Source organism: Agelaius tricolor, unplaced genomic scaffold (assembly GCF_023055355.1).
Source record: "Agelaius tricolor isolate 1412-34295 unplaced genomic scaffold, bAgeTri1.0.p SCAF_12, whole genome shotgun sequence".
NCBI classification, from domain to species: domain Eukaryota; kingdom Metazoa; phylum Chordata; class Aves; order Passeriformes; family Icteridae; genus Agelaius; species Agelaius tricolor.
This window is the reverse complement of record NW_027269272.1, coordinates 18014365-18032887: the sequence shown is the minus strand read 5'-3', so window position 1 is coordinate 18032887 and position 18523 is coordinate 18014365. Positions and strand designations below refer to the sequence as shown.

Sequence of the window (18523 nt, the reverse complement as noted above, 5' to 3'; positions counted from 1 at the left end):
GATGTCACTTGATGCCGTGATGGCCCCTACTACAATGGTATCCGGCCCAGAAACGCGGGGAAATCCCCACCCAGCTTCCCCCATCCCCAGCACAGCTGTGCTCCAGGTGAGCACACAACGGAGGCCTCTTGCAGGGCTTTTTCTTGCATTCATCCAGTTCCACCCTTCAATCACACGTCCCCATACTTACCTTGTGGCAATGAGCTCCTGGGACTGGCTGCTTCGTGAGGAATATACTCCCTTCTGTTTGTTTTTAGACTCTTGCTGGGTAATTTCATTTGATGCCCCTTAGATCTTCTGAGAAAATACGAATAATTGTTCCCTAATCACCTTTCCTTGTGGAACTGCAGCTGAGGGTGCCGCACGCAGAGGAGGTGAGGGGCGGTGGCTGGCGCAGGGGCAGGGTGCGGGGGTGCTCCGTGTGCGGGGCCGTGTCTGACACACGCCGTGCGTGTGCCCGTGTGACAGGGACCCGGCACCGGGGCACAGCAGGGCTGTGTTTGGAAATGGACACTGAGAGTCAGGCTTGCTCCAGCAGGATGGAGTCTCTGAGTGAGGAATTTCTTACGGAGAGCGGGCTGGGCTGGGAGGTTTGTCCTCTGAACCTTCCACGGCCGTTGCTGCTTTTCGAGGTTTTCCTTTCATGTCTGCCACTCCCTGTCTGCACAGGAATGCCTCCCAGGGACACCATGGGCACCGCAGCTCTGCCGTGCAGGCTGGAGGCTACTCTAAGGCAGAGCATCGCTAACTCAGGTCAGTGCTGCACACAAACTCCCGTGCCTATCCCACAGCCTCACGTTTCATCTCTCGGCCCATCCCTGTCCACGTCTTGCCAACACTGTGCTCGTTGCAGCCCTCTTCAGCTCCAGCCGTCAGCCCAAGGTGCCAGGGAGAGGTTCAGGGCTCAGTGTATGTGCAGGGACATTGTGTGGCTGGGATCTGTCCGTGTTCACACAGAAATGCCTATCCCCAGCCACGCCATCACCCCGTCCCTCGGGGGCCACAGCAGCGCCATCCTCAGCACCGAGTCCGTGCCCAAGCAGGCAGGCTGGCACCGAACACCCAGCCCCTGCCAGCAAATACCACGCAGTTACCACAGTTATTTGGTATTGTGCAGGCTCCGGAGCCCTGCCAGCGCTGCTCCCCAGGCTGCCCACCAGCTGCAGCACAGAGGCGGCCACCAGGGCTCCCTGGCCGGCGAGCTGCCCTGAAATCCTGAGCCCCGCAGGCACCGGGGAGCCGGAGGCCCCGGGGAGAGGCCGGCTGGCAGCACCAGCCCGGAGGGAGCGAGCGGGGGCTCATTAATTACAGCACGTGGGGAGCGACGCGATTGTATGGAGCATCCTCCCCCAGCCCGCGCACCCCTGCTGCCTGCTCCAATTTCTCATCCTATTCTGAAATAAATTCCTTTCGGGCTGAAATTTGCCAGGCATGGCTTGGCTCCAAGGGGAATTCTTGGAGAAAGTTTAAGTAAAATTGGTTCAGCCATTTTTGAGTTATTCAAGTGTGAATAAGCAATTTCCCCATGTGCTCCGTTCAGAAATTTTGTGCTTGGGTAACTCAGACCTCTGGAATTGCAGAATAAACGAGGTTTCTGCATCTCACTAAGCCGGCAGGGAGGGGATTTCCCGAGAGTGACTTCACAGGGAGACAGCAAATCTTCCCACCCTGAGCCTGGCCTTTGGTTAAGATTCTCAGCATCTCCATCAGCCTCTATCCCTCTCCTTCCCCACTGATGCTAGATTATACCCCCATGCATGTGTTAACGATGCCAGCTTCATCACTCGCTTCTCTGCTGCTTATCCCCTTGAGTGACAGCATGTCCAAACCAACAATTTCTGCTTTGCTCAAACTTTGGCCTTTTCCACGAGTGCAATCCCCTTACTGGTGCTTTGCTCCCCAGTCACTTCCCTTTACCTGGAGAGAGCAAAGCCCCACTTGCTGCATCTCCTGTCCCTCACAGAGATTTATCACAGTCGTATGTCCTGTCTTAAATCAACACCCCAGCTCTCTTGGCATGACTTTTCCTTCAGGAACCATGCCCAGTGGTGCTGGGGCACCGTGGCAATCCTCAGGGCACAGCATTCTGGTGAGACTCCCTGCAACTCCCAGAGGATGCCAGCGTTCCTGCAGTAGGAGTCAGTCATCTCCAAATTTTCAGCTGCCCAGGCAAAGCTCAGGTCTGTGCCAGCCTCTCTGGCCAGGACTTGGGAAGCCAAATCCTTTCAGGACATGGAAGGACAATGCCCGTCCACAGCCCTGATGGGAGTGTGCAGCAGAAGGCAGAGGGGATATGGAAGTGCTCTGTGTCTGTCCTCACAGAGGAGAGGTCAACCATAGCCAGTCCTGATAACCTCCCAGATTCCTGCTCCTGCCAGCAGCCACAGGGAGCATGGCCAGGAGTGTGGTCTTGCAGCCTCCCCGCTGCACCAGCATGGGGCCAGGGCTGGGGCTGCACGGCAAGGGAGTTTCTGGGGCAGGTTTCTGGGGCAAGAGCACTGTGGGGAGGTGTCACTTGCATATGGCAGGTGTCTGCAGGGACAGCCCAGATGGCTCTGCTGGGGGGACGAGGCTGCCCAGGGTGAAGGAACCAGCCATGCACCCCACTGCCCCTGGACCTGCTGGAGTTCCAGCCACTCCCAGGGACCAGGGGCATCAGCAGTCCCCAGCATCAGGGACTTGCAGGATTTTGCTAAGCCCAAGTGAAGCCTCCCTTGGTATCTGAGGGGCAGATGCAGCACAGAGGGCCAGGACAGGTGGCAGTCCATGTCCCACATCCATCATGGCAGATATGTGTCTGTCCTGAAGGATGTGACAGTGCCAGCTCCAGCCACCAGGACAGTGTGTGTGGATACACTATCCTGAGGGAGCAGAGTTTGTCCCAGACTGGGCCCCAAAACACTGCTCTCTACATGGTTTCAGCTTAGCCAGGATCACAGCATTCATCCCTTTCTCTGTGGTGGGATGGGATGGGGAGGCGTATGGTACAATGAGATGAGATGAGATGAGATGAGATGAGATGAGATGAGATGAGATGAGAGAAGTAGGATGGGATGTATGGGATGAGCTGAGGGAGAATGGGGTGAGATGGGTTGGCGGAGGGTGGGATGCATGAGAGACAGGATGGGACAGTAGAGAATGGGATGGCAATGGGTGGCACAGGTAAACCAGGCTGCCAGTAGTGTGGCACAGAACGGCTCATGGTCCTCTCATCACACACTCCACCAGGCTCACGCACTCATCCGCACTCGGAGGGGCGGGAGACGGGGCAGCGCGGGCCGAGGCTGTGCGGGGCAGGCCGGGAGCGCGGCCCCTTTAAGAGCCCAGTTCCGCGGGCGGCCGCTGGGTGGGGCGCGCTCCCCGCCCTGCGCCTCCCGCGCCAGGGGGCGGGGCCATGGGGGGCGCGCCGGACAGTGCCCGCCCCCTCCGATTCATCTTTCCGCGGAGGCTCCGCCCCCCGCCTCAGCACGGCCCAATCGGCGCCCCGCTCGCCGTCGCCAGGGGCGCCGGGTTGCCAGGGGCGGGGTGATTGGCGGGCGGGCCCCGCCCCGCTCGGCTCAGCAGCGGCGGCGGCGGCGGCGGCGCCAGAGCGCGAGCGTGGCGCGGCGGCGAGAGGAGCCGCGCGTGGCGCCGAGCTCGGGACTGCCCGGCGGGGCCGCCCGCACCGCCCCCGCTATGGCCGCGGCCCGCCCGGGGGCCCCCCCGCCGCCGCCGCCGCTGCTCCCCCTTCTGCTGCTCTTGCTGCTCCCCGGTGGCCGCCGCGCTCTGGAGGGTGAGTACCGGGCGGGTGTGCCCGTCCGCCGCACCGGGGCCCGAGCACGGGTGCACGCATCCTCCGGGATGTCCCAGGCCCGTCGTGGCTCAGCGCGACTCGGCGTCGCGCCGCGGATGCCCGGTTGTACCCGCGGAGCGCTCGCCGCCGCAGCCCCGTTCCCAGCGCTTAGCCGCCCTCAGTAGGTTTCAGAGTCAACGCCCCGTGGAACCGAGCCCGGCGCGGCAGAGCCGCGGCATCCGCGGCCGGCGGCTGCTGGCAGGGAGCGGCGCCTCTTTGGATACTCGGTTCACGTTTCGAGGCTTTTCGCCACGACCGAGAGGGCTGGAAAATTAATATTTCTTTCAGTGGAAGCTCTTGGCGTGCCAGAACTGGTGGGGCCGCGGAAGGAGTGTCCGTGTGCCGTGTCCGGCTCCATCCCTTCCCCGGCAGGGCTCGCCGCGCCCGCTGCCTTAACCCCCGAGGCTCCAGCGTGGGACCTCCGGGGCGAGTGGCCACGCGTGCCGCATCTATCCCCGACTGGTCTGCGCTCCGCGGCTCTCCCACCCTCGAGCTCCAGTGGAGTTGGGAATAGAACGGGGAATAATTCTCTCCCCTTGGAAAGTGAACCCCGGTCCGTGGGGCAGCGCCGCTGCGCCCGCAGCTTTGACGAGGAAAGAGGCTTTTGGCCCCGCTGGGTACCGGGGCTTCCCGAGCGGGCAAGGCGGGTCGCACCGGAGAGAAGGAGGAGAAGAGGGCCTGGACGGGTTTTTGTCTCGGCACAAAGTGTGCGAGGCTCCAGCCGGAGTGCCGGGGCGGCGGCGTTCCGGTGTCCGGTAACCGAACCCGCTGCCGGAGCGGCGGGAGGGGGCTGGCGAGGGAGGGACAGAAGGGAAGGGAGATCCCCCGGTCGGAGCGGAGCTGTGGGTGCCCTGCCCGGGCAGGGGGCGGCGGGGGCTGCTCGGAGGCTGTGTCGTGCTTCGGGCTCCCGCTGCCGTCGCCCCGCGTTGCGAGGTTCGGGCCGCGGCGCCGGGGGTAGCCGTGGGTAGGAGCCCTCCCCCGCTGCGGTGGCTGGGGGACGTCTTTCCTCTAGCTTTGGGCTTTGTAGAAAGTTTGGGGGTTGCTTGTTGTCCGCATTCCTTTTCATCCTCCCTCCGTGCGATTTTTTTGTTTTTTTCTTTAAAAGGAAAAAAAAAATTTAAAACTCCTCGTCCTTTGTAGGCTGTAGGAATCAGAGCTGAGGGCCTGTCGGGTCCGTGAGCTCCCGGCTAAGCGGGAACCCCGCGGCAGGAGGGGAAGGGAGAAACCACCGGCACTCAGCCCTCGCGGGATGGGGAGCACCCGCCCGGGCATCCCTGCCTTCCGGAGAGGTGCCGGGGGATGAAGTTGTGGGCAGGGAGCCCGGCGGGGCCCCACGCTTGCAGCTAGCCTCTCGCAACCTGCTTCCCATCAGCGGTTTAGGAATTTGGGAAGGATAGATGGCGTGGGGGCTGGCAGCACCGGTGTGTATCACCTGGGGACAGTCCCTCCTGCCTCTCCCCCGCTGCCGTCTGGGGATGGAGCAGTGCAAAGAGTCGGATGGAGAGAAAATAAACAGGCCCTGCTGAGGAGTCACTGGGTTTTTTCAGCTTCCCGAATGTGTGGAGGGGTCAGGGCTGAACACACCGTCTGAGAGGTCAGGGCCCAGCTGGGTGCCAGCCCGCTGGGACCACTTCAGGGCTGGCTGGCAGCTGCCCAGCAGTTTTTGGGCTGGTCCCGATTCCCCGTGGGATTTTCTCTTTTCTTTTCTTTTTTTTTAATTCTTTTTTTCTTTTTTTTTTTAATTTTTTTTTTCCCTTTGCTCTTGTTCGAGCTGGAGGGAAAGTTGCAGCTGGCCTGGAGAGGCTTCTGCCTCTGCAGCTTAGAGAAGCCGCTGCTCACATCAGGGTCAGTGAGCTCCTGCTCCCGCTCTTCTGCTACGTTTGGCATTTCTGTCCACGCTCACTGCTGCTTCCTGACGGGGACTGGCGCGTTCCAGAGGTTACTGTAAATCTCATGTGCACGTTTGTTTGGATATTTTAGTGCTGATCATAAATCTGGCATGGCCATAAATCTGTACGCACGTCCTGCAGACAACAGCAGCGAGCAGTCCCCAGACCCGGCCACTTTACCGTCCCCTCCGAGGTGCAAAGGGCTGGAAGGGCAGGGGGCTTTGGGGCTGGATGGCGCTCCCCATTCCCCAGGGGATGGCGGGGAGTTGGGTTTCTTTACAAGGCCCCACGGGGGTGGAGGAGAAAAGCCGCGCTCGGCAGCAGCTCAGTGAGGGCTTTGTGCTGCCGAGGAGAAAATGGTTTCTCTCCAGATCCTGTAAGTGCGCTGGGTCTGTTTGAAGTCACAATGTGTTTTTCTTCTCCGGTTCAGCAGTCCCCGGGCCGGCTGCAGAAGGAATGCTCTATCCAGGGGCAACAGCGGATCCTTTCTCCAGCACAGGGGTTTGAGCCGAGAAGTTTGTCCCAGCGGGGCTGTGGGAGCAGAGGCCCTGTAGGGAGTGGACGCGGTGGAACAGCACGGGGAATGTGCTGCGTTCCGGGCCCTTGCCGACCATCCAGGGCTAAAACCCCAGGCTTCAAAACACCCTGGCCCAAGGGAGCATGGACAGCCACAGACTGGATCTGCCTGTCGCCCTGGGGGTGCGGGTAGGCTGGGACAGGGACCTGCTCTCCGTAGGAGCCACTCTCCCAGGCTGTTCCTGCTCCGAGCAGCCTCTCTGGATTCAGGACTCCATTTAAACTTGGAGTTTCCCACGTGCTTCCCTGTGAACTCCCATGCAGAAGCGATGGAGTTTGCTGCACGTAGTCCTGAGCAGACTTGAGCTCTAGTGAAATAGCCAAACCCCACAAGGCAGCAAGATTTCTAGGGGGGATTTTCTTCACTGGCTCTGCCCAGTGACACCCCCCAGACCCCAGCTGGGTGTCACACAGATTGACCACGCTCCTCTCTACACCGGCAAACCCCTGCTTAATTGACCGCTTTGCTGGAGCTGCCAGGTGTTTTCTTGGCGGAGAGATTTGCTTTCTGTTTAATTACTTTTCACAAAAATGGCATGTTTCTTGGTGGGGCAATGGGTGAAGTTGGCCCTGCTGTTTTATGGGTGCTTGGGGTAGGGCTATGAGGGAAAGCGGATTGTGGGGCTCTGCAACACTCGCTGGATTCATTAAATCTCCTGTTCCTCGGTAAAAGCTGTGCTCGAGGAAGCCTTCCCATCCGTGCTGCCGAGGAGGGGAGGAGAAGGGCTTTCCTTTGTGTCAGGCGGAGCATGCGGAGAGCTGGGGAGAGGGAAAACTTGGAGCACCAGGATCTGTTTGCAGCCCCACATTTCTCCCTCGGTGTACAGCGAGGCTGTGGCTGCCAGGCCATGCCTGCCCAACCCCTGCAATTGGGAATAGCGGCCTTTGGTTTTTAAGGAATGAACCGAAACTCCTTGTTTTGTTATGATGACTTACTGCAAGAGATATTTGGGGAAACCAGTTTGTTGCATTTTCTTTCCGTGAGCCGTTTGCTGCTGCCGCTGGAGCAGAGGAGCTTGGCGTTTAATTAAAACAGCCCCAGCAATCTGAATCACAGACTTGCATGTTTTTAAAATTGTAGCTGTTCCTGTTGTGCTGAGTCAAACTGGTTTGTCGGGATTAAGCGGCTCCCAGGCGGAGACGCGCTGGGGGAGGGTGCTGGGGTGGCCCCGGGGTCGGAATCCCCATTCCCAGCTGGTGCAGACCACACGGTGGGTGTCAGCCTCCCCCGGAGGAGAACCCTGGGAAAGGGGGACTCTACCCAAGGGCTGCGGTGGAGCTGGTGGTTGCCGTTGCCACAAGCTTCTCAGTGGTTGAAACCATAATGAGCTGCTGTTGTTTCTGGGTCCAGCATGTTCCCATGAAGTGTTTGGGGGATGGTGGTGCCCCTCCATGGGCAGGAATCTCCTTGTAGAGCCAGGCAGAGCCCCATGCCTCAAGGGATGGGCTGCCATCTTGAAGGGCAGGCAGCCTGTTGCAGTGACACTCCCACCGACTGGGACCGTCCCATTTGAAGTCATGTTTTGGTTTTTTTTATTGCATTTTTGTTGTTGTTGTTGCTCCAAACCCAGCCCTGTGCTCTGGCTGGGCGGTGCTGGCTGTGGGGCATGGGCTGTTCCCTTGCAGAGCTGAGCCTTAAGCGGGAGCCATTTTGTAGGGAAGGCAGGTGGGCATCCTGCCTGTGACGGGACAGGCTTGGCACTGTTGGTGAAGCCTCATCCTCCTGCGTCTGGGGACCATTATCACCCACCCTCAGCATTGCCACAGAGGACTCATGGAGCTGAGCTTGGGAGTGGGGCACTGTCCCCTTTCTGCAGGGCCACGTGCCTTTCCCACAGTGCCATCACTCCCAGAGGGGCTGCATCCCTCCCCTGGTGCCCACTTTCCGCTCAGTGCAGCTCAGCCCTCCAGCCTGTGCTGCCTGAGCCAGGAGGTTGAGAGCCCAGTGCTGTCTTCGCATGGCCGCCCTGCTGAAGAGGAGCAGGAGCCATCTTGAGAAGAGGCTGGAGCGCAGCGCAGGGCCGAGCACTGGCCCCATGGCCGCTCTCCACGCACGTGCCAGCGTGTGCTGGCTGAGGGTCCCTGGCTGGGACAGGGGAGGGTTTTGCTGGGGGGTTCTCTTTATTTTATTTTTGCCCATTGCTAAGCCCCGCTGCGCTGCGGGGCCTGGCGTTTCTCATGCATGTGGCAGAAGCTGTTGACAAACACCTGTTTCTGGGCCCCCTCCCCAGGAATGCCCCGGGGGCCCTGCGGGGGCTTCAGGGGTGGGCAGCAGGGATGTCCCCTCCCAGGGGAGCCCTCCCCCAGGATTCTCCTGCCCAGCAGCAGCTGCAGGGGGATTTGAGCCTCCCTGTTCCTCTGTGAGGTGTGGCTGTTGTGCAGGGCTGCCGAAATCCATCCCTGTCCCAGGGAAGGGACACTGCTGTCCCCATGTTGCCTGCGCACAGTCCTGCATCTCTCAGGTGCTCAGTGCCTGCCCAGCAAGGGCTGGGGCGCAGGGGGACCCCGCAGGGAGGGGGGGCACGCACACGCGGCGTGCTATCCAAGGCCTTTTTTTATTAATGAGAAAAATGTGCAGGGCTTGAACGATCGCCAGGAACAGATTTATTCTAGTTCCCCAGAAATTAAACCGAAATGAAGGAGCAAGTCAGCCTGGCCCGGCACCCCCTCCTGACTCTGTGCTTGTTTTAACTTTGGAAGAATCTGACTTTGGGGGTGGGGGAGGTGGAGGAGGGAGGGGGGGGGCAGTATTTGGGTTTAAGCAGTTCCAGATGGGCTTGGTGCTCTCAGAGAGCTGAGGAAGTGAGCAGAGAGCAGCGCGGAGATTTGGGTAACTGCCCCAGGCAGTAGAGAGGAGGGAGATCTTGGCAGAAACTCCCACTCTGCGCTGCCGGGATGGGATGGAGCTTGGCAGCCAAGCTACCCGTCTGTGGGGCGAGCCTTTGGATGTGCACAGAGTAACCTTTTTTGGGGAAGGGGTGGTTGTTTTTTTCTTTTAAATATCATTACTCTTTCTCTGGGCGCTTTCCAAAAGTACAACCTGGAAAAAAAATGGAGCTGGAGGGAGAGAGGGGCCTTTTGGATCTCAGCCTGACGCAAGCAGTTGCCCTGCGGAGGCAGGTCTGCAGTACCGACCGCCTTTTCTTCCATCCCCTGGGGACTTTGGGGCTCTTCATCCACCCGTACCAGCCCAGCTCAGCTTGGTGGCCCCATGGGGACACCTGCCCCATGAAAACATGGCCACAGGGCAGTGGGGTCACAGAGAGAGGTAGCAGGAGTGTCCCCATCATAACATGTTTTGGAAACAAGGGTGGCTTTGCAGGCTGATTTGCTGCCCATGGCCTAGTCAATGGCATTTGAGGCTCGAACAGGTCTGGCATCTCCTGATCAGATGAGTTATTTCTGTGGCAGCAGAGGATGGCGGCATGGCCATTCCTGCTGGGGACGGCGACCTATAAATCTGTCCTGCCTGCTGGCCCTCGAGCTCCTGCCTGCCTGCCTGGCACAGCTGGTTACATTGTCCATATGGCAGAGAGCTGCAGAGGGCAGCCCCTTCCCCTGGGCCAGGCAGGGACATTCCTGTCCCAAGTGGGCAGTCTGGCAGCAGGCAAGGATGAGAGGCTGTCTGTGGGATCTGCCTATTCCCCTTTGCACACAGCCTGGCACAGCAAAAGCATCTTTTCCCCCTAGGCAAGCTGAAGCAGCAAGTACCAGGGCACATCCACATCCACCACGTGGGCAGGGATGGCAACTCTTCCTTGGCCAAGCTGACCCTGGCGTAGCACGCTGGGCTCTGACATCCGAAATCCCCGTGGTATTAATAGAACAGTAATTGCAGTGCAGGGCTGGGCTCGGGCAGCTGGCTCCCATTTTCTCCCAGTGTTGGTACAGCCTTTCTGCAGGACCAGGGCCTGGCAGCGGGACCTGGCAGGCTTTGGGCAGCGGGCTGCACGTGTCCTTGGCGTGCAGCTGGAGGGCAGAAGCTGCTGTCCTGCAAAAGTCCAAGGCTCCAAGTGCTGTGGTTTAGAAGGGGGTGCACACAGTGTGATGCTGGCGGGTGCTGGAGCCCAGCTTGGCATGGCTCTGCTCATAAAACGGCAGAAATCCGTTCTTCTGCCTTGATCCAGTGCGTGACCAGGCGGAAGGGAGCACCCATCCCTCCCTGCATCCCAGCCGCTGCCACTTGATCTGCCTTTTGCAGAGCTGGCACCTGTCCTCTCTCACATGCTTCAGTCTGTCTCGCAGCCATCAGGAAACAGCTCCTGGTGAGGAGCACGTGGCCGGAAAACCCTCTCCAGCCAGTTAATGGATGGTGGGTTGGCGACAGGGCAGGGCTGGATGGAGGGAGCATTCCTGTCCCCCTCCACCCCATGTGCTAGGCAGCTCCCAGTAGTCTGGGATCTAGATCTGGCCAATGCAGAAGGTGCAGGACATTGGGATCGAATGGGGAGGACTGTTAGAGAGATGCAGTAGGCCAGTGGCTCAGAGCCATGGGACCGTCTCCTGGCTTGAGGTTAATACCCCAGTGTAGGTGTGGGATTGGGAAATGAAGGATGCATCCTTGGAGCATCGTTGGAATTGGAGTTTTGGGCCCTGCTGTGAGCTTACCATGGTTCTGGCAGGGCTGGAACTGGCAGTGGTGAATGATGCCAGGACTGGCAGTGCTGCCCACCCCTGGCTAGGCTCTCTGGGCAGGAACTGCCTGGCTTGGTGTGTGCATGCCCCGTGTGCGCAGAGGGGCCTTAATCTCAGTTTGGGCCTCTGGGCCCTGCCATAATGCAGAAATAATGAGTCTATTATTAAGTGCCCACAGTACTTCTTCACTCCGATGGCTCGCCTCCAGCAGCAGGCAGAACCTGCCCCGCTTGAAGTGGATGTGTCATCATTTGCCTCAGCAAATCCAATCCCCTTTGATGATGGGCCAAACGCCCTTGGCATGAAGGGCCACAGCTGTGATACAGGCCCCTTTTTTTCTTTCTTCCCCTCCTCTCTTCCCTTTGTTCCCAGCTCATTGACAAGTCGCTGGCTTGCCTTGGACCTGGGACAAGTGGACGTTGGTGGGCATGTCTGGTCGGAGCCCCTGTGCCCCCCTGGCGAGGGCTGGGGTGGGGGGCCAGCTCCCACGGCAGCCTCGCGTCTCCCCCCTCGGCGCTGGGGAGCAGCAGGCGCCCTGCTTGTCATAAGGACAGGTTCCCAGCGTGGGCGGTGATAGGGAGTGCTCCAGCCCTTCCCTTGGGCTGAACCACACTGCCTGGCCTGCCTGGCCTGACAGTCGGGGAGGGCAAGGGTGGGACCAGCACAGCCCCCTGGCCTTGCGCTGGGCGCTAGGGGGAGTGCAGGGGGTCCCCGAAAGAGATGGGATTCCTGAGGGAGAATGAGGGCATGAGAGTCGTACAGCATGCTGGTAGTGCTGCCAGCCCCGTCCCTGCAGAGAGAACTAGCAAATAGTGCCTGCCAGAACCTTCCCCAGGCTCACAAATCCCATGCCTGGCACCTCCACCACGGGTACCCCCTGACCACCGAGGGTGCCTGCTGGTTCCCTGCCTGATGCCTCCCATGCTGGCTGCAGCCTTCCTCCCTGCTCTCCTGGCTCTTGACTGCATCAGCAAGAGCCTCTCCTCCCTGCAGTGCAGCTCCAGCACAAGGGGCTGCCAAGTGCCGAAACCTCCCAGCACGCCACCTCCTGTGCTCCAGAGCTGCTGTCTGTGCTGTGCTCCATCCACGGAGCACGTGGGCTGAGCGGGATGGGAGAGCTTCCCAAATGCAGGCAGCATGGGGAGTCCCCTGGCCTTGGAGCAGGGACATCCCCTGCTTGGGAGAAGGATGGCTACAGGGTTTAGCTGGGGTCAGCGGGGGAAGAACCCGCCTGGAGGAGGAGAAGGAGGGATCTGGGTGAGCCACATGCTTCAAGAAAACGTGTTGCGGGGTCTCCCAGACCTGACACGCTCACAGGGCGCTCCTGTGGCTCAGCTTTTGTGTACGGAACGCTTGTCAGCGGGAAAAGTGCAACCTCAGGTTCTCTCCCACAGGCAGCTCTTTGTTCCCAGATAAAGGACCTTACACCAAAGGCCCTTTGTGCCGCTGCTCAGAACAGTGCTGGGATTAATTGTACCGATAGGTGCTTGAATGGGGAGCACGCAAGGCCACTCACTCCTGGTGTAATTATCTTCAAAACTGAGAAAGAAATTAAAATATGCAGAGATGCCCCCTTTGGTGGCTTTTTGAATAGCAGGCAGTCTCCAAGATTAAAAGTGCATCTCTAAACAATCTAGCTTTCCTTCCAGAGGAGAAAAGCATGGCAGTGAGGGGGAAAAGAGGCACCTGGCACCACTGTTAGCAGCCACCATGGTGGGAGCCAAGCCATGTCCTGGGGCAAATGGCCCAGCCATTGATGGCATCTGCAGGAGCTCAGCGTGGGGCAAGGGGCCACATAAGGCTGGTCCAGGCCACTTGCCCCGTGCTGAGCTCCTGTAGACATGGTGCCATGGTGTGCATAGCTCACAGAGAGCATGGGCACGTTGCAGAACAGGTTCCTCTGTTTGCAGCAAGGCTGCGTGGGTGTCTTTACTAACTCTTCTCCCTTGCCTTCTTCCAGGATGCTCTGGACTTGGATGAGCTGCCTTCTCCTCATCGGGCCAAAGAGCAGGCATCTTATATTGACAATGTATCCTGATAAAAGCCATCAGTCCACATATTCTAAGGGGAGAGCGTTCAAAGTGGAGCTTATTGGTGGAGAGGATTGAGTCTTCCCCAGTGGCTTCATCTTGAAAGAATTTTGATATTTCCCCCCCTTTTCTGGCTCAGCCATCGCTGCCGCGCGCGTCTGCCGCTCAACAGCGCGAGACAGGCTCTCTGGGCCTCTTAAGGGGGGAGTTCAAACGTTTTCGCTGGCCTCAGACCATGCATGCCGCATTCCTGAGCCTCAGCACCGGGAGAGAGAGGTCCCCGGCTCCAGATGGGTCCTTGCCAGGGCTTCAAACACCTAGTGAACTGCTGGGACTCTGTGGAGCTGATGGGAGGGCTGCTGGTAGGGGACCGCTCATCTTTGCAGCTCAGGGTGTGCTTGGGAGGAGACTTGCCGGTCAGGCAGGAGGCAGCCAGAATGATGCTCACAGCCCTGTCCAAGGAGTAAGAATCTTTCCCTGTCCTGGGATCCCACTCTGCCATGGAACTTCTGCTTCTGTGTGGAGTCAAGCCTGGCTGGCTGCACTTGCTGAGCATAGTTGGGCTCCTTCTCCATACCTTGATTTTGCCCAGATGAAGGTAAGGAGAGGACAACTCCCAGCGCTGCAGACAGTGATAAAGCAAGCCTTAGGGTGACTTCCCAAGCTAGCAAAATTGGGAGCCAATTTCCCGTTGACTAATGGGACCAGGCTCTTGCTGTGGTGTGCGGGATTGAAGTGGCTTTGACTCACTGTTCAGCCAGCCCTGACGCCGTTCACGTCCCTCCACAGCACCTGCAAACCTGAACCGCGCCGGGAAATCACCGGTGACACCTCTCAACCCCCCTCCGGCACCATGGGCCGCAGGAAGAGAGCAGTTGCTTGATCCTGAACCACTGAAGCCCAGTGCTTGGGCTCCCCAGCCCAAGCATGCTCTCTCACATGCCCTTTCACGAGGGGCCAGTGCTTGGTGTGCCCCAGTGTTTTTGGGAGAGAGGATCAGGTTCAGGGCCAGGCCACTGTGAGAGCTCTGCAGCACCTTTAAGGGCTCAGAGCAGTTTCTGCAACTCAGCTCAGCATGTGCCACCAGCCCCTGGACCGTGCAGCACAGCAGCCCATAGGGCCTTCCACCCATGACCTTCACAATGGCAGGCTGCAGGGGTCTGGGAGGCTCCACTGACCCCACCTGGGTCACTCCCGTGGCTGCAGGAAACCCCCTCTGCCCTCTGTGCTCAGCCTGTTTCCTTTAGCTGAGTTGCTCAGTGAATTTTTTTTATTATTATTTCCCCTCCCCGCTCTCTCTGTGTGGTTTACGTGGCTCTCACACCAGCAGCCGGCTTGGCTCTGTCAGTTTTTCTCTCCTCTGCTGGTCAGATGGCAGATGCTGCCAAATTAGGATGCAGGCAGCGAGCCTCCTGTCCAAGCTGAGGTTCTGCCCATGGCTGACACTCAAGGGGAAGGACATTGCTGGAGGGGACAACTGCCATGGCAAGGGCTTCCTACGTGGGGCCTGCTGCTGTGCAGGAGAGTTCCTGCTGCATCCCCTGGACAGGTTTGGGAAGCAAACACCCACCGTGGTCTGGTCAGTCCATGCTATGCTGTGGCTTGCCACAGCATCCTTGTGTCACTCTATTTGCGGGCACACCCTGCCACCCAGATCCCCATCTCCCCAGCCTGACTCACCGCCACAGCTGCTCATCCATCAGCAGCCCCAGCCCTGAGAACGCAGGGCATCCCTTCCCCACTCCTCCTGCAGAAACACCCCCAGCTGGCCCTGCACTGGCTGGACCCACAGGGTCTCTGCCCCGGGAGTTGGCAGTCCTGCACTGTGAGTGCTGAGCACACGCTTGGCTCTGCTCACCGCCAGCGCTGCATGTCTGGGCCCTCAGCACCGCTGTGCCCTTATTAGGGCAGCCAGCACAGGGCCTGTCCCTCACAGAGGTGTGGGCAGCCCCCTCCTGGAACCTGCTCCCCCATCATCTGGCACTGCCTGCCCACCCTGGTAGCCACCCCATGCAGGGGTCTGGGAAGCACAGCAGTGTCTCCTGTGGTCGTGCAAAGCCACACTTGGGATCCTGCCGGGGTTCAGTAACTGATGGTGTGGGAAATTGGAAGGGAGAGAGATGGCGGCTTGCTGTGTCCCCTGGGCAGGTGGTGCCTTGGGACTGAGCAGAAGCTGCCTTATGGGTGCACAGAGCCATTCTGCCCATCCTGTGTCCCACCCCATCTGCATTACCTGCTTGACAGAGGGCTTCTTCCTTCTCTCCCTGTTTTTGCCAGATGCCCCTGGTTTGTGTTCTTGAGAAACAGCAAATAACCCCTGCCCAGCAACCATCTCTGCATTGGAGTCTGATGTAGATGATGCCCTTCTGCACCTCTACCAATGGGGAGTTGGCACCATGAAGGGTTTTTCTCCCTCTGTCCTCAGTGCCGTGCCCACTGCTAGTGCCACCAGGCCACAATGGGACTGTGTTTGTGTTTGCTCTGGGTGAACAGCCTGGGCGAGAAGCAAGCTGGCTGGCCCAGCTGGGAACCTGGCAAGCCACAAGGCAGGTCAGAGAGCCCACGTGTCCCCAGACATGCTTGTTTATCTGTGCCGTGGTGGCACCCACAGCCTCTGCTCCCAGCCTGCCTGTGGGTGCTGGCCTGGGAGCTGCTGGCGGGTCTCGCCGGGGTGGGACGCGGGAAGAAGGTGTTTACCTCCAGTCGGGCTTCATCCGAAACCCTGCGATGCGTGAATGCTTCCTTCCTCCTCCACACTTCCTCCCTGCCTAGGTCAGCCTGGGGTTTTCCTGGAGTGGAAGGAAAGAAGCTGAAACTGCCTCTTGCTGTGGGGCTGAGCCATGGTGCTGGCACAGCTGAGCTGCCCTGGCACGTCCTTGTGCCCCAGCCAGGGAGAGTGAGCAGTTCCCAGCCCGCTGCTGGGTCTAGGAGAGCCGTGGCTGCCTGCCCTTCCTCCTGAGCCCGGGTGGGCTGAGAAGTGGATGGATGGATGGGCAGCCCCTGGAGAGCTGCACAGGATTCCGGATGGGGCCATACTTGTGGCTGGGGAGGGGGATGCCCTCATCAGGGAGGTTTTTTGGCCCTGGTCCTGGGTCCTGCTCGGTGCAGGCAGCAGAGCCCCCCTGAGCACACCAGGGTCTCCAGGCATTTGCACCTCCCTTCCACCACACCCCCCCCAAGGCAAAAGAAGGTCCAGAGGACCCCGGGGTGCTGGGGTGCCTGCTCCCCTCCAAACAGCCCAAGGGCCATCCCTGGAGCAGAGCTCAGAGGGCCAGCAGTTCACAGAGGGGCCGTTGGCCCCTGAGCATGTCAGTGTGCTCTCCTGCTTGTGTTTCACTCCTGGTTTTTGCGCGTGGTGCTCGCGCGGAGCCACGCGGCTCTGCCTGGGATTAGCGACAGCTGCCTGCAATTGCAGCTCTTCCCAGACAAGCGTCTCGCTCCCCCAAGGCTGGGGCTGGGGCTGTTTGGGGAATGCTGCCGGGGTGGTTTGTCTTGTAGTCTGCTCCAGGAATGTTGGCCAGACGGTCAAATTCTTCTCCCCTCTTGTAAAATGAGTGATGTGGGGCGTCTCTGGGAGAGCAGCCTGCCAGTCCCTCCTCCTCTGGATAAACCTGCCTGGCCCGCACCGCCCTGTCATGGGAACGGGCCCTTTCAACCCCAGCCACATTAAATACGCGCCCTGCCAAAGCAGAGGGGGAGGGTGCGGACAGGGGCGCCCGGTCTTCCTCCTTTGGCACCCCTGCACTGCCTGGGGGACACGTTTGGCTGTGCTAGTGGCTGGGGATGGCAGCTTGTCCCCATCTCCCCCTTGCCACCTGGCCAGCTCCTCGTCCTGCCGCTTGCCTCCTCCAGCACAGCTCTCCAGGGACGCCTCGCTCTTCCTGTTCTCTTGACAGGAGAAGAGAAATCTGGAGTCTGTCTGCGCCGCTCCCCCCTCCTCCCACCACGTCTCACCCCCCAAGTTGCTGTTTTCCACAGAAATGTCAGGCTCAGCTCTCCTCTCCCCCACTCCTCCTGGTTTTTTTCCCCTCTAATCTTGGCCTTCATCTCCAATTACTTCTTTTTCTCCTTCCTTTCTCTCCAGAGACCCTGATGGACACAAAGTGGGTGACCTCTGAGTTGGCATGGACAACTCATCCAGAGACAGGGGTAAGTTTAGAAACAGCCCTGGTCCTGACCTCCAAAGGGCAGAGCTGGCCCTGGCCCCATGGGAATCATGGTTGCTCACCAGTGCCTTCGTGAAGCTGGCTGGATCTTTCTCCTTTCCTCCTGTGCATATCCGCGCCTTGTGAAACCATCTCCTCTTGACTCCATGCCGGTGGAGTGGGAGTGTCATGGTCCCTGGCCTGGGTTGCTCTTAGTCAACATGATGACCAGGAGGGTTGTGACAGGTGAAGGTGTAGCTGCTGCTCTTCCCTGTTGACTGTTGCCTGTTCCCCCCCACCCTGTGCCATTCATGATGTGTCTGTAGCACTGCTGTCCCTGGCTGGGGATCTAACCCTTTCCCTCTCAATCACAGTGGGAAGAAGTCAGTGGTTATGACGAGGCCATGAACCCTATCCGCACGTACCAGGTCTGCAACGTACGGGAGGCCAACCAGAACAACTGGCTTCGTACCAAATTCATCCAGCGCCAGGACGTCCAGCGCGTCTACGTGGAGCTGAAGTTCACTGTGCGGGACTGCAACAGCATCCCCAACATCCCTGGCTCCTGTAAAGAGACCTTCAACCTCTTCTATTATGAGTCAGATACGGATTCTGCCTCTGCAAACAGCCCTTTCTGGATGGAGAACCCCTATATCAAAGTGGATACAATTGCCCCAGATGAGAGCTTCTCCAAGCTGGAGTCTGGCCGCGTGAACACCAAGGTGCGCAGCTTTGGCCCTCTCTCCAAGAATGGTTTTTACCTTGCCTTCCAAGACCTGGGAGCCTGCATGTCCCTCATCTCCGTCCGGGCTTTCTACAAGAAATGCTCCAACACCATTGCTGGCTTTGCTATCTTCCCGGAGACTCTAACGGGGGCCGAGCCCACTTCCCTGGTCATTGCGCCGGGCACCTGCATCCCCAATGCAGTGGAGGTGTCTGTGCCCCTCAAGCTGTACTGCAACGGCGACGGCGAGTGGATGGTACCCGTGGGAGCATGCACGTGTGCTGCTGGATATGAGCCCACCATGAAGGATACCCAGTGCCAAGGTATGTGCATGGCAGAGTGATCGTGGCTTTTGTCCCCATGGATGCGTTGATGTGAAGGAGGTAATTTTGCATTGAGCTCAGTCTGGTTTTGGAGGCTTTTCTCTGATGAGTGAGCAGGATGAAATCTCAGAGGACAGGTCTGCAGTTTGACTCCAAAGCCTTAAAACCTTTGTGGTCTGGACTCATGCAGTGTCTGCTGGAACACACTGGTGAGCAACCACCATGCTACCCTCTGTGGGATGCATCTCCTTGCACAGAGCTGCAGCTCAAGGCATGGTCCTCAGCAGGGATCCAGCACATTTAAGCCCTTGAGCATTACCAAAACCTCTCTCTCATCGCTGCTGTCGTATCCAGCGTCTTCCCTCTTTC

The 18523-nt window shown here is 59.2% G+C and overlaps 1 protein-coding gene across 2 annotated transcripts in view; it reads left to right on the top strand.

Annotated features, from left to right (window-relative positions):
* Positions 1–3598: 3598 nt before the first annotated feature.
* The window catches only part of EPHB3 (EPH receptor B3), a 29404-nt gene continuing 14479 nt past the window's right edge, over positions 3599–18523 (top strand). For both annotated transcript variants that reach the window (XM_071437953.1, XM_071437952.1), the window contains exons 1-3: positions 3599–3772; positions 17047–17111; positions 17482–18154. In XM_071437953.1, the coding sequence (XP_071294054.1) occupies positions 3676–3772; positions 17047–17111; positions 17482–18154 (835 nt within the window). In that variant the 5' untranslated portion in view covers positions 3599–3675. The remainder of the gene's footprint in view (positions 3773–17046; positions 17112–17481; positions 18155–18523) is intronic.